The sequence below is a fragment of the Anomaloglossus baeobatrachus genome, chromosome 1 (genome assembly GCF_048569485.1).
Source record: "Anomaloglossus baeobatrachus isolate aAnoBae1 chromosome 1, aAnoBae1.hap1, whole genome shotgun sequence".
In the NCBI taxonomy this organism is placed as follows: domain Eukaryota; kingdom Metazoa; phylum Chordata; class Amphibia; order Anura; family Aromobatidae; genus Anomaloglossus; species Anomaloglossus baeobatrachus.
Genome location: NC_134353.1, coordinates 211,579,375 through 211,591,744, shown reverse-complemented (window position 1 = coordinate 211,591,744; position 12,370 = coordinate 211,579,375). Strand labels below are relative to the sequence as shown.

At 45.4% G+C, this 12,370-nt stretch overlaps 1 protein-coding gene across 2 annotated transcripts in view; it reads right to left on the bottom strand.

Annotated features, from left to right (window-relative positions):
- Positions 1 to 12,163, bottom strand: part of NR3C2 (nuclear receptor subfamily 3 group C member 2) — a 468,973-nt gene extending 456,810 nt beyond the window's left edge. For both annotated transcript variants that reach the window (XM_075347997.1, XM_075348004.1), the window contains exons 1-2: positions 11,698 to 12,163; positions 1,759 to 3,529 (exon numbers count right to left, since the gene is read on the bottom strand). In XM_075347997.1, the coding sequence (XP_075204112.1) occupies positions 1,759 to 3,527 (1,769 nt within the window). In that variant the 5' untranslated portion in view covers positions 3,528 to 3,529; positions 11,698 to 12,163. The remainder of the gene's footprint in view (positions 1 to 1,758; positions 3,530 to 11,697) is intronic.
- Between the last annotated feature and the right edge of the window lie 207 nt (positions 12,164 to 12,370).

Genomic DNA, 12,370 nt, shown 5'->3' with positions numbered 1-12,370 from the left:
TTACAGGCATTACTGTGTGAATTTACAACTGAAAATTGAACTTTAGGTGAACAGAACAAAGTGACAAAAGAAGTAGGTCTCCTACACAAGTTTTCGAACATCTATCAGTATCCACCGATAACTAGTAATAACTAACGTACAGGACCGGATTTTGTATACATCATAGTAACAAGTACGAACATTTCATTATGAATGGAAGCACTTTATAAAACCTTAGTTAGGAATATTGATTACAGCATGTTTATTTCTCTATTTCATCATGTATCTATCAATCGTATATAATCTACCTATCCAGCCCTCTATCTTGTAGCCATCCCTCCATCAATCATGTAGCCATCTGTCCATCTATCTATCCATAGGAAAGCTGAAGCAGGACCGTAGTAATGAAGATTGCAAATACAGGAATTTCAATCGAATCCACAAGTAGAGATGATGCAAAAATGGCACCATTCCAAGATTAAGGTAGAATGCAAACGTTGTGCCTTTAAAAAAGCCACGTGGTTACAGCAATGTTTCATTTCCTCCTGGAACCTTCTTCATGCCAAGCATCCTTTGGCCCAGTCCGTAAAATTGAAAAAAGTAGGCAGCACTCCAAATATAGTGAATAAAAAAGTGGAGGTACTTTATTGACCCATCACAAATGCAATGTTTTAACTCAAGAATAGAAAAGAAAAAAAAAAAAAAAAAAAGAATGAGAAAGGCTTCACACTTTTTTTTCTCCTGTAGAGATGGATCAATAAACTAACCCCACGTCTTTGTACACTTTATTTGGAGTGCTGCCTATTCTTCTTCTATTGTATCACTCAATTAATCGATCTATATTTGTAATGACTCGGATCTATAGTAGAAAGTTACATTGTTGAGTCGCATAAAAACAACAAAATAGTTGTCTGCCCAATTATAGGCACCATCTCAAAGTGATGTCAGAATTTATGGCCCTTATGGACTCATGAGTGTTGATGCGTCTTCCCGATTATCTCCTGGTGTGCATACGCCGCATCACCAGACGTCAATCCGGGAAGCAGGCGATGTGCTGCTGAAAACACACTGTGGGGGGACAGAATGTACAGATTGCTCTCCCCGGCCTATATAAGAACATGAAACAGCTTGAATATAGTTTATCGGCGCTCGTTACTGGACTGACATTAATTTGTGCATTATTTTTTAAATGCTGACATATTTGTAGCGTAAATAAGCCTAAACTATAGCAAATCTGCAGACAATGAAAAGAGGTAATTAAAATAAATCCATGAGAGGTTACAATACACTTTTTTTCTGTTGAATTAGTTTCATTTATAACAAATACAATTTAATGAGATAAAATATTTAATATCATTAAAACTGTAGTGTTGTAGGTTAATGTATTCTGATATTTGCCTCCACAATTATGGTCACACTTTTTTTTTCAATTTAACCTCATAGACAATGCCAATATACCTTCGATTAAAGCCTCAAGTTCTAAATGTTATAGTATTTGATTTCTGTATAGCAAGAAACATCACTGAGCCCTTGGCCATTAGTTCACCAAAAGTAGCAATGTCAAAATAAACAACTTAGAAGCCAAAGAAAACCAATCTGCACAAGCCTAAAAGATAATATCTGGCTATTATAATACGCAAAATCAGAACACCATTTAACCTACAGCTTTTCTAAATATATATCACACCCATTCATTTTCTTCCTGATTGACTTATGTATGTAGCAATAACAATCGTTTGGCATTCACTGCCTTCACAACGTGATTATTCTCTTACTCACCTTGACATGTTTTCTGGAATGTATCCTGGACCCGGAAAACCATCATTTCTTCTGGATGACAAAGAGCTTTGAGACAATTCAGAATGTGATTTCCAATTTTCAACCAGTGAACCAACAGGAGGGAATGAGCTCAAATGCTGGAAAGGCTGCTCTCTATTGACAGGTCTGGTTAAAGAGATAGTGCCTTGAGCTCCAATCCTATAATGAAATGACTGTCCACCTGAGTTAACGCCCACAATAGCGGAGGAAGGCATAGAGTTATCTGGAAAGAAATTATCATCAGCCTCCTGTTTAATCCCCATGGCGAGGCCTTGGCTAGAAAATCCATTACCGTCACAACCGCCAACAAATGACGTAACAGGTGGTCCTAGTATTCCAGATAGGGAATAGTAATCTTTATCATCCATAAAAGTGAAGTATGAGCCATCCATGAAAGGAAACGGATTTGCCGATTGGGTTGTTTTAAAAAGAGAACCAGAACAAGTGCTTTTACCTGGCTCTTGCTTTACAGAGATTGGAAACGTATCAGAAGTACCCTTACCGTGATCTCCAAAGCAGGAGTCAATAAAATTGGCATCAGGTTCTTGCTTAATAAACTTTATCAAACTACTTGTACCACTCTCACTAGTTTCATGATCCATATTTTCTATTTTGGGAAATAGGAGTTGCTGAGCAGCTTTATCTTTAGCATCTGTACTGATATTGGTGGCATCAGTTCGACATTCGGTAGGCAAGACAGCAGAAGGAAATCCCAAAGTGTTGTGTGCTGGACTGCAGATAGAAGACCCCATAGAACTTGCAGCAGGACTAGAAATAGTGGACCTATTATTGACATTGGAAGGACTCGAGAGAGAGCATCTTGTGTTTATATTCCCAGGACTAGACACGTTGGGTCTCACTGCAATATTTAATGGACTTGATACTGGGGATTTTATACTGCAGTGACTCGGTGGGCTAGATATGGGGGATCTCAAACTACTCAATGGGCTTGACAAAGGGGACTCCACTGTACTAGTATGTGCAGGACTATGTGAAATAGAACATCTATTGTCAACATTTGGGGAACATGAATGAGACGTTCCCTGGTTAACTGGACTGTGTACTGTAAAATTTCCAAAGTTGGTTGAACAAGTAGTTGAGGAGACAGAGTCAATTCCAGTAGGGCTACAAACAGAAAGTCCCATATTGGGTGGGCTATTAGTTGTTGAGCATTTCTCATTGCAGGATGAGGGGCTCCTTAAAGTGTTACTATTTATTTTTCCATTCATGGAATTGTCAACTTCCAAAATGGAGCTTACAGATTGGTTTTGGCAGTCTAAAGGAAAAGTGCCACAAGCATTTTGCTTGTAAAATTTTACAAAGTGCTCCATATTTTGATAAATATTTCCAGTACCAATCACGCCTTGCTGGTTTTGCTGTTCATATGCAAATTCGGCATCCCGTACTGAATCCATGTATAATCCCATAGACTCTGCTACAGTTGCAGAAAGTTCTTTTGACTCTAATTCGGGCTTAATCTCTTGTGTTAAAACACCAGACTGATTACTATCTTGCTGTAGGCAAGGGGGGAGATCTTGTTTCTCTTTAACATCACTTTCGGTGACATTTGGTGGAAAGGTCCCAGGGGCGCAGCTCACATTTACAATTTCCATGTAGGAGTCAGCACCCTGCTGCCTGGAAGATGACAATTCCATAGGCTGTGGCACCTGGCCCCATCGTCTCTCCATATCTCCTGCTTCCTGGAAGCCGTGATATCCTTTGGTTTCCATACCTAGAAAACGTAATAAAAAGTTAATGTTCAGTTTTATCAGTATATGTCACTTTCACACACCCTCAATGTATAACATACTTCGAACATCATTTAACCTTCAGACGATACTATGTATAAATATTACAACAATAGTATATAGTGTACGCTTGTTACATATATTGTGTATAAGGGACAAAACTACATGATAACTCAAAGAGGTTTTTCCTCCTAATGCAGACGACATGCTCAAATACATTACAGCTGACCACACATATGAGCTAGTTGTTGGCGACTGTTCAGACAACTATCCCTCCTGACTCCCCCACACGTGAACTTTCAGCTCGGCAAATTGTTCAAGTATTTTCAACTGGGAAAGAAGAGAAAACAAAAAGGATCAGGAGATGAAATACCAACTGCCTTCTCAATTTTTCCCCCGACATCATTAAAAGAGTCGGGACCACCTCTTCCCCATAGAAATCAGCTGGTGACTGCACCAACTACTGTGGATCGTTTGTTAGCGTGGATAACCGGCTGCTGCAGCCCCATGGGGAGAGGTAACTCAGTGAAGCAGGAGAGAGGGGTTGTATTGTTGTGCTGCCGGATATACTCAGAGGTAAAAGAAGCAGGTTTTATTGTTCATAGTTCTATACATTTCGGAGCTGGCATGCTCCTTCACGAACCAACAATGTACATTGATTTGCTGGATCCTGAAGAAGGAGCATGCTAGCTCCTGCTTCACTAAATAAGAACTAGATAACAAAAGAAAACCCTGATCAGAGCTTTGTAGGCCCTGTGCATATATATTAGCCTTCAATTTTGTTTTCCACTAATGAAGGAACTTATCCCATTGATATCGTTGGGATTGTTCACACCTGTCTGGTACATCAGTTGTTGCTCTACACAGGTCCTGACCAATGGTTTTCAGAATAGGTGGAAAAAGTCTCTTGAATACTGATGTATTTTTGCATTGTGAAGCTGATGCACCTGGTATATGTGCACCAGCCTTAAGGGTGCTTTACACACTGCGACATCGCTAGTGATTGCTAGCGATGTCGTGCGCGATAGCACTCGCCCTGTCATACGTGCGACATGTGGTAATTGCTGCCATAGCGAACATTATCGCTACAGAAGCGTCACACGCACATACCTGGTCAGCGACGTCGCTGTGACCGCCGAACAATCCCTTCAAGTGGGAGGTGCGTTCGGCGTCATAGCGGCGTTACTAAGCAGACGGCCAATAGCAGAGGAGGGGCAGAGATGAGCAGCCGGAACATGCCGCCCACCTCCTTCTTTCCTCATTGCCGGTGGAGGCAGGTAAGGAGATGGTCGTTGTTCCTGGGGTATCACACACAGCGATGTGTGATGCCGCAGGAACAACCAGCGGCATGCAACAGCAACGACATTTGTAAAAGGAGCGACGTGGCAACGATCAGCGATTTTTGCCGTTTTTCCGATCGGTGATCGTCGCTCCTAGCTGTAACACGTTGCAATGCCACTAACGGCGCCGGATGTGCGTCACAACCACCGTGACCCCGACGATATATCGCTAGCGATGTCGCAGCGTGTAAAGCACCCTTTACCCTCTAAGATACCCTGAGGACCTGAAGCTTTGGGGAGATGGCACTCAAATGTAAACTGCTGCTTCACCAATGCAATATCTGCAGACTAGTATATTCTGAAAAAAATCTACAATACCCAATATATAATTACTACAAGTTTAGCCAATAATGGCCATTGAAAATCCTAAAAAGGAAATTAGGTTGTGTCCAAAGCCATGCTTTCTACTTTGTTTCACGACATCCATTGACACTAACTAGTTACCTTCTGTATTACTCTGGAAAGGCTTTGCCCATGCATACTAGCGATTTTAAGCCCAGCGCATATAAAATGTAAAAAAAAAAAAAAAGCAACTTTGCAAAATGTCATACTTAAAAATGTCATGTCTAGCTCACCACAGGCGTTTCCATGGTAACAGACAACAAACACACCCTGTGCTGTCTGATCTGGAAGTCATATTGACATAACATACATCTGGCAAGTAAGCAAAAAATAAGGGACAGAAACACGGCAAGATCAGACTAATAAGTGATTGTTTCTGCAAACATATAGGCCCATGTAAGAGCTCCGAGGCTGGAAACACACAAGGTTATACTGAGAGAGATATGAGAGAAAAGCTTGGACCCAGACTCATCAAGACTGACACTTTCATGCCGGGTTTGATGGGGTGGTTGACTTTTCTAAGCTATTTATTCCAGTTTTCTGGTGGAAAAGCTTTGATGAATCAGGAATTGGACTTTAGATAAAGGCCAGTGCTGCCAGGACCAAGAACCATCTAATGTCTAAGGATATAAGGGTCGGTCTGTTGGAGATCAATCATCTGATCCTTTTGTTTGGTGGGGGATTCTCAGAGATGAGTCTTTGGTGGAGCCAGGAATGTAAGCTGACCACTATTTAGCGTATATGGTGAGCCTTCGTTCCCGCCACTTGTTAGGCACATAGAGCTCCTCGGGGATAATCACAAGTTCAGTATTTTTTCTTACAAACTGCAAAGCCCGGCATTTAGAACTTTTATGATGGCCATGTACAGGTTGGCTTACACAAACCTCGAACTTTATTGCATTCAGTTGAACTTTTGATGGAAAAAAAAACATACTAAATATCTAGCATAAGGTGTGAAGAATGACACTGACACTAAACCTATAGAATTTTCCATTGCTTTTTGTGACATTCAGGATCACCGAGTGTATGGGCAGGTAGAGTCACCGTGATAACACACCTCTTTTGTTCAACACCCTTGTATTGGACAAACTATTTTTGCCGGTTGTGTTTTGAATAAGACCTATGACTATAAGGCCCCTTTCACACGTCAGTGATTCTGGGACGTTTGTGCTTTTTTTTAAACGTACCAGAATCACTGACATACGCAGACCCATTCTAATGAATGGGTCTGCTCACACGTCAGTGATTTTTCACTGCACGTGTCTCCGTGCGGCGTACCCGCGTGTGCGTGTTTGCTGCACGGAGACATGTCCATTTTTTTCTGGCATCTGATGTTCCACGGACCACGCAGTGGTGTGGTCCGTGAAACACGTGCCAGAAAAAAACGTGCATTTAAAATAATAAACATTTTAACTCACCCGGCGTCCAGCGATGTCCTCTGCAGCCCGTCCTCCCTGCTGCTTCTAAGCCGGCCGATTACTGTCGCGCATATTCATTATGCGCGACACAGCCGACCCGGAAGCAGCTGCTGCGGGGGTCACCGCCGGCCGGATGCTGCGTCGCGGGAGCGATCAGCACCATGGACAGCGAGAGCGGGCGCAGGTGAGTTGATTTCTAAGTGCAATCACGGGCCACGGAGAATGGAGCCCGGATTGCACTTAGACAACCCACGTGTGCCGAGATTCACGGCACACGCAGGGACATGTGCGTGTTTTACACGCCAGTGAAAAACGTCTGTGTTTTTCACTGACGTGTGAAACGGGCCTAAATGAGTAAATCATTGGCAGGACCCTGGTTCACAAGCCTCGTCAGTGGTTCGTGGCTGCCTCCTACTTATAACCTAAATGCCTCCTAAATAATCGCCCATTTCTACTTCTAACCAGAGATAAGCAGACCAACGGAAGTTCAGTTTGGCGGGTCCAGCCAAACTTTAGATAGAGTTCAGTTTGGGACCTGGACTTGACCTGAATCCCAATGGAAGTCACTAATTGAGCAGTTTGGGTGTCCGCTCACATGCGGCCAGCCACAAACAGGTCACTTCCAGGGGAGAATGAGTGGGGTTTTTCCCATTTATTTATTCTTCTTGTTGTACACTAAATCTGATCACGATGTTACCCCCAGTGCAAGTTGATCAAACACTATAAGCGACTCGTATAGGGCTGAGCATCGAGTGTACCTGAGCACAGAGATGCTCACTGGAGTGGTTTGCACATGTAGAGCACCCGAACTCTGAACCCCAACTCTGTTTTATGGGAAATATCTATGTTTGGTGCAAACACTGAAGGTTAGCTCACTTCTACTTCTCACTTATCTTAGTAAAAACTTGTTTCTCCTCTGAAAATACAGTTCTGGAGCATCATTTCTGATTAAGCTCTATGGTGTTCTTCTGTTATGCCTCCTGGAAATATCTATTTCTTGTGTTACTATACCCATTGTCAAAGGTTTGTGTCCCTACACAGATTGTACAGTGCTAGAATATGTATAGACCCTTAAATAATAACACCCAGCTGTCAATTTACCATACATTTGTCATAGGAATAACAGAAGCTGAATTATTATATTATGGGGGAAAGAGGGGTTAACGAAAGAAGACTGGTTACTCTGCAAAACCTCTTACAAGTGATGGCCAACCACAAAGTCACAAGTATTGTACTGGCTTAGAAAAGAGCTCTCAGATCTCTATATTAACCTAATAGCCGCTGGAAAGAATGATAAAAACTCTTCAGCTCCTACGTCTCATGGTAATATATCAGACAGTTAACACATGCTGTGCTGGCAGGTACTGAAAAGCCTTTACATGATTTACTTTGGTGGCAGAATAAATGAGAAGTGGATGTCAGGCTGTGTGGTAGGGTGATCAGTTCTTTGCACCGGCACACAAGTCAAGTGTGTGAGAACGTATATTATGCAAGAGTTTGCAGTTCTTGCAAAAAAACATGTAAAACATGAAATCCTTAATGTATTTAGTGCTACTGCATGTAAGTATTTAACCTTTTCACATAGCATGGTAGAACAGTGTGATCTCAGCATTACAGAGCTGCACTGCGATATATTATAGTGAGGATATGTGAAAAAGATTAATGAGCCATGCTAATTAATATTGTTCTGTTTACCAAGTCGGCTAAGGAACTACCATTAATGTTGACATTTCCAAACTGGAAGATATTTATTTAACCTTCTTCATGACTCCAGTTTTTCATGGTGGTGGTGCCACATTGTGAGCCCCAATACACCCCGGGGAGAGATCCTACAACCACAGCACATGTTTTCACAACACAGGGACTTTCAAAGTCTATGAACATCTGAGCCACAAAGACATTTTACATTATTTTAGGTTGAAAAATCGGCTTCAAAATAAAGCGTGCATATTCCATGTATTTCTATTAAAACTATGTAGATGAATTTTTAATCATTCGGAGTATAAAGCCGCATACAGGCAGTGGAGTTCAATACTTGAGCCCAGCAGCTACTGGCTCTCTGGTTCACTTATGAAGTCTGACATTTGCACCTGCTCCTACCTGCATTAATTCCTACTTGGCATTTACCCGCTTTCCTCCCCCCTCCCATCTATTTCTCCGCTTTCCTATATCCTCCAGGTGCAGTAGGTACAGTAGTGGAGAGATTAGAGCTAGTTTGTAAACAGCAGACTTGGCATTAGTCTGCCATTGTATACCCAGAGGTGGCAGCATCACCAGGGCTGGGGTATGTCTGCCTGCTCCAGACATGACAGTCCTGCACATGCTGCTTAGAGATCACAATAGTGCTCTTTCCCACTGCTCCACAACACACAAATGGTTAAGCACTACATCTGTCACATGGCAAGTGCTAGTTGGACCCTGCCCCGCTCCTCTGAGCCGACACTCCTTCGGTGCTCTCCGCCATCTCACTGGCTCCACTGCCCTGTCAGTTATGGGGAGGGTGGCATGACTGATATTAAGTTGCTGCGACACAAAAGACAACCCTTTACGTGCCAGACAGAACCCAAAACTCAGTCATCTTTGCTTTTAAAATGGGAAAAGTGCACAATTAATCTAAGCAGTCAAGTAGGAGACCTGTGCAACCACCAGGAGCTGATACACTTACACCCCAAAAGGAATAAGGTGCACATATAGGAACATAGTCATCGTCAGATGGTACAGGTGTGATAGCTATGACCTCTGACAATGTGAGATATCAGGAGATATTAGCACGCCTCCTCCATAAAGCCATCCATCCTGCAGTGTCTCCTATCTTTATATGGATCTATCATATACCTATGTATCCTATACCTAATATGTAACATCCAATCAGTATATATACACTTGTATCTATTTTCCTTTATGTTGTATACTTTAAAAATCTTTGTAATATATACCAAAATCAACAAAATGCAGCTAAATCCAGAGAAGTGGGGCACCTGTACCCCATTCCATATACTATCCAATAATCAGCAATACTTTTACCACTCCTGTCACACCCAAACGTCATTCCATGTCAGTGCATCACTATGTCAGGCGGATCAGGTTATGGGAAGGTTATTTGGAAATCCAACACTGACCTAGCAGGTATAACGAGGAATAGAAAAGGGCAAAGATGATTTAAATGAAAACACTGAATCTCTAGGAGACTGAGCTCCACCTGCACCACAGTGATCCACAAACGCCTGCGGCTATCTGGCACGCAGCCGGGTGCCCTGTGTGGTTTATTCAGCATTACCTGGCACAGCATCAGTCTGTATCAAGTTCAAACCCACTCTGTACTTGTATGCAATAATACATGACGTCCACGTATATAGATTGGAAATTTCCATATATTCACCACCCATTGCTCACTAAGTCTATGACTATATAAACATCATAGCTTACACCTAACTTGTGGCTGAAATCACCTTAAAGCCATATTTCTTACCAAGATAGGGGGCACCTTGGCAGATCATAGCCTAAATATGGCCAAATGGCAGTGTAAGTCTAGGAAACTGTAGCACAGATAACACCCCATCAATATTACATGTTCAGCATTGTGCACCCAAGACGATCAATGACGACAGACACACGAGTCTACTACATAAATACTTTAAGACCCGATGTCAGCTTTTCCACCCATTTTCAGCCAGCCCAAATATTCAGCACGTCACATCCATTTATTGACAGACCGCCTTCCCGTGGCCGAGGAATCCTGTCTGTGTCCATCCTATTCAGTGTACACTCTCCCCTGGATTAGAAGCCACACTTCTAACTATTGTTATTATTGGGGAGGTTACAATGTCTGAAGCACAGGTCCAATGTGACACTAAAGTTACACTGATGGCACAGGCACGGGACCGAGTCACCGCCACTTATACTAATACTGGAAGTAATTGGGCGGTGACTGGGCTCAAAAAAAAAAAGTTCAGATTGAAAAGCCTGTGGGCAGTTTCACAGCCAAACTACATATCACATAGAGGAAGCGTGGGCAAATGAGTGATCAGTGGTTAGGATGGGCAGAAGAGCTAACTGGCCAACCATCTCCACAACAAGGGGATATACTGAAGACACTAAAAATGGGGGCTACCAGGGAGGGGGGCACATGCCAGGTACCCTGTGCCAGACTTCTCCATCAGTGGAGGGGCTGCCCACCGAGATGTTGTGTCTGAGACCATGTCTGGTCCTCACCATGCTGATTACTGGCGGCCCCTCCCCCACCCACAGAGGACAGGTGACAAGTGCGGGGACAGGCAGGAGATAGGGAGCACAGGTAGCAGTAGTGGAAAGCAGGCAGGAGTGTCAGGCAGGCAGCAGTAGTGGCAGGCAGGAGTGTCAGGCAGGCAGCAGTACTAGCAGGCAGGAGTGTCAGGCAGCAGTAGTGGCAGGCAGGAGTGGCAGGTAGCAGTTGAGAAGCACAGGCAGGAGTTTAGGGCAGCCAGCAATGTCGGGCAGCCAGCAGTAATGTAGGGCAGGCAGGAGTTGGGGAGCACAGGCAGCAGTGTCGGGCAGGCAGCAGTAGTGTAGGGCAGGCAGGAGTTGGGGAGCATAGGCAGGAGTGTCGGGCAGGCAGCAGGAGTGTCGGGCAGGCAGCAGCAGTGTCGGGCAGGCAGCAGCAGTGTCGGGCAGGCAGCAGCAGTGTCGGGCAGGCAGCAGTAGTTGCAGGCAGGCAGCAGCAGTGTCGGGCAGGCAGCAGTTGGGAAACACAGGCAGCAGTGTCGGGCAGGCAGCAGTGTCAGGCAGGCAGCAGTGTCGGGCAGGCAGCAGTGTCGGGCAGGCAGCAGTGTCGGGCAGGCAGCAGTGTCGGGCAGGCAGCAGTAGTTGCAGGCAGGCAGCAGTGTCGGGCAGGCAGCAGTAGTTGCAGGCAGGCAGCAGTGTCGGGCAGGCAGCAGTGTCGGGCAGGCAGCAGTGTCGGGCAGGCAGCAGTGTCGGGCAGGCTGCAGTGTCAGGCAGGCAGCAGTGTCGGGCAGGCAGCAGTGTCGGGCAGGCAGCAGTGTCGGGCAGGTAATGGCAGCCGCACTTTGCACTCACCTTCCTATGACATGGTATAGGCTCCGCTTCTCCCTCCTGACACTTCGCGCTGATCCCCGGTCACTGGCGAGCAGTGGCCCGAATAGGACGGCGACACGTCCAGTCACACCCTCCAGCCACCGTCTGGGGAGCCCGGGTGTCTGGAGCAAGGTCACCCCACACTCCTGCGGGGAGCGCTCGGAGTTGGGAAACTTTTCCTCCTTTCCGTCTGGCAGCCCCGTCCTGTGCACCCTCCAGCCTGTCACATTCCCCGCTCCCCGGTGGCTCGTGTCTGGCAGCTGCTGGAGAGGGTGACAGCCGCGCTAGAGGTCGGGGCAGGGCTGCGGGCTCCGGGCGGCCGCGTCCAGAGCGGGCTGAGCGCTGACAGGCGGGCACGGTGCAGCCCGGGCAGCAGCACTATGGGAAGCGGCAGCAGCTGAGTGACAGGCAGACTGAGCACCGCTCTGTCTAGTTCCCATGCAGAGATAGCTGTGATGTCAGCGTGACGTCAGCGCGTCACATGACTTGGCGGTCACGTGGGACGGCGTCTGGCTTCTGTCTGAGAAGGTGGCGGGGTGTCCGCTCTGCTCGGTACAGAGCCCCGTCACCACAGCGCACCCGGGGCGGCTGCTCCCGGCACTAAGCTGCAGGGGCGGCTGTGATAGACGGCGATAAACGTCCTCCGACCACCCGG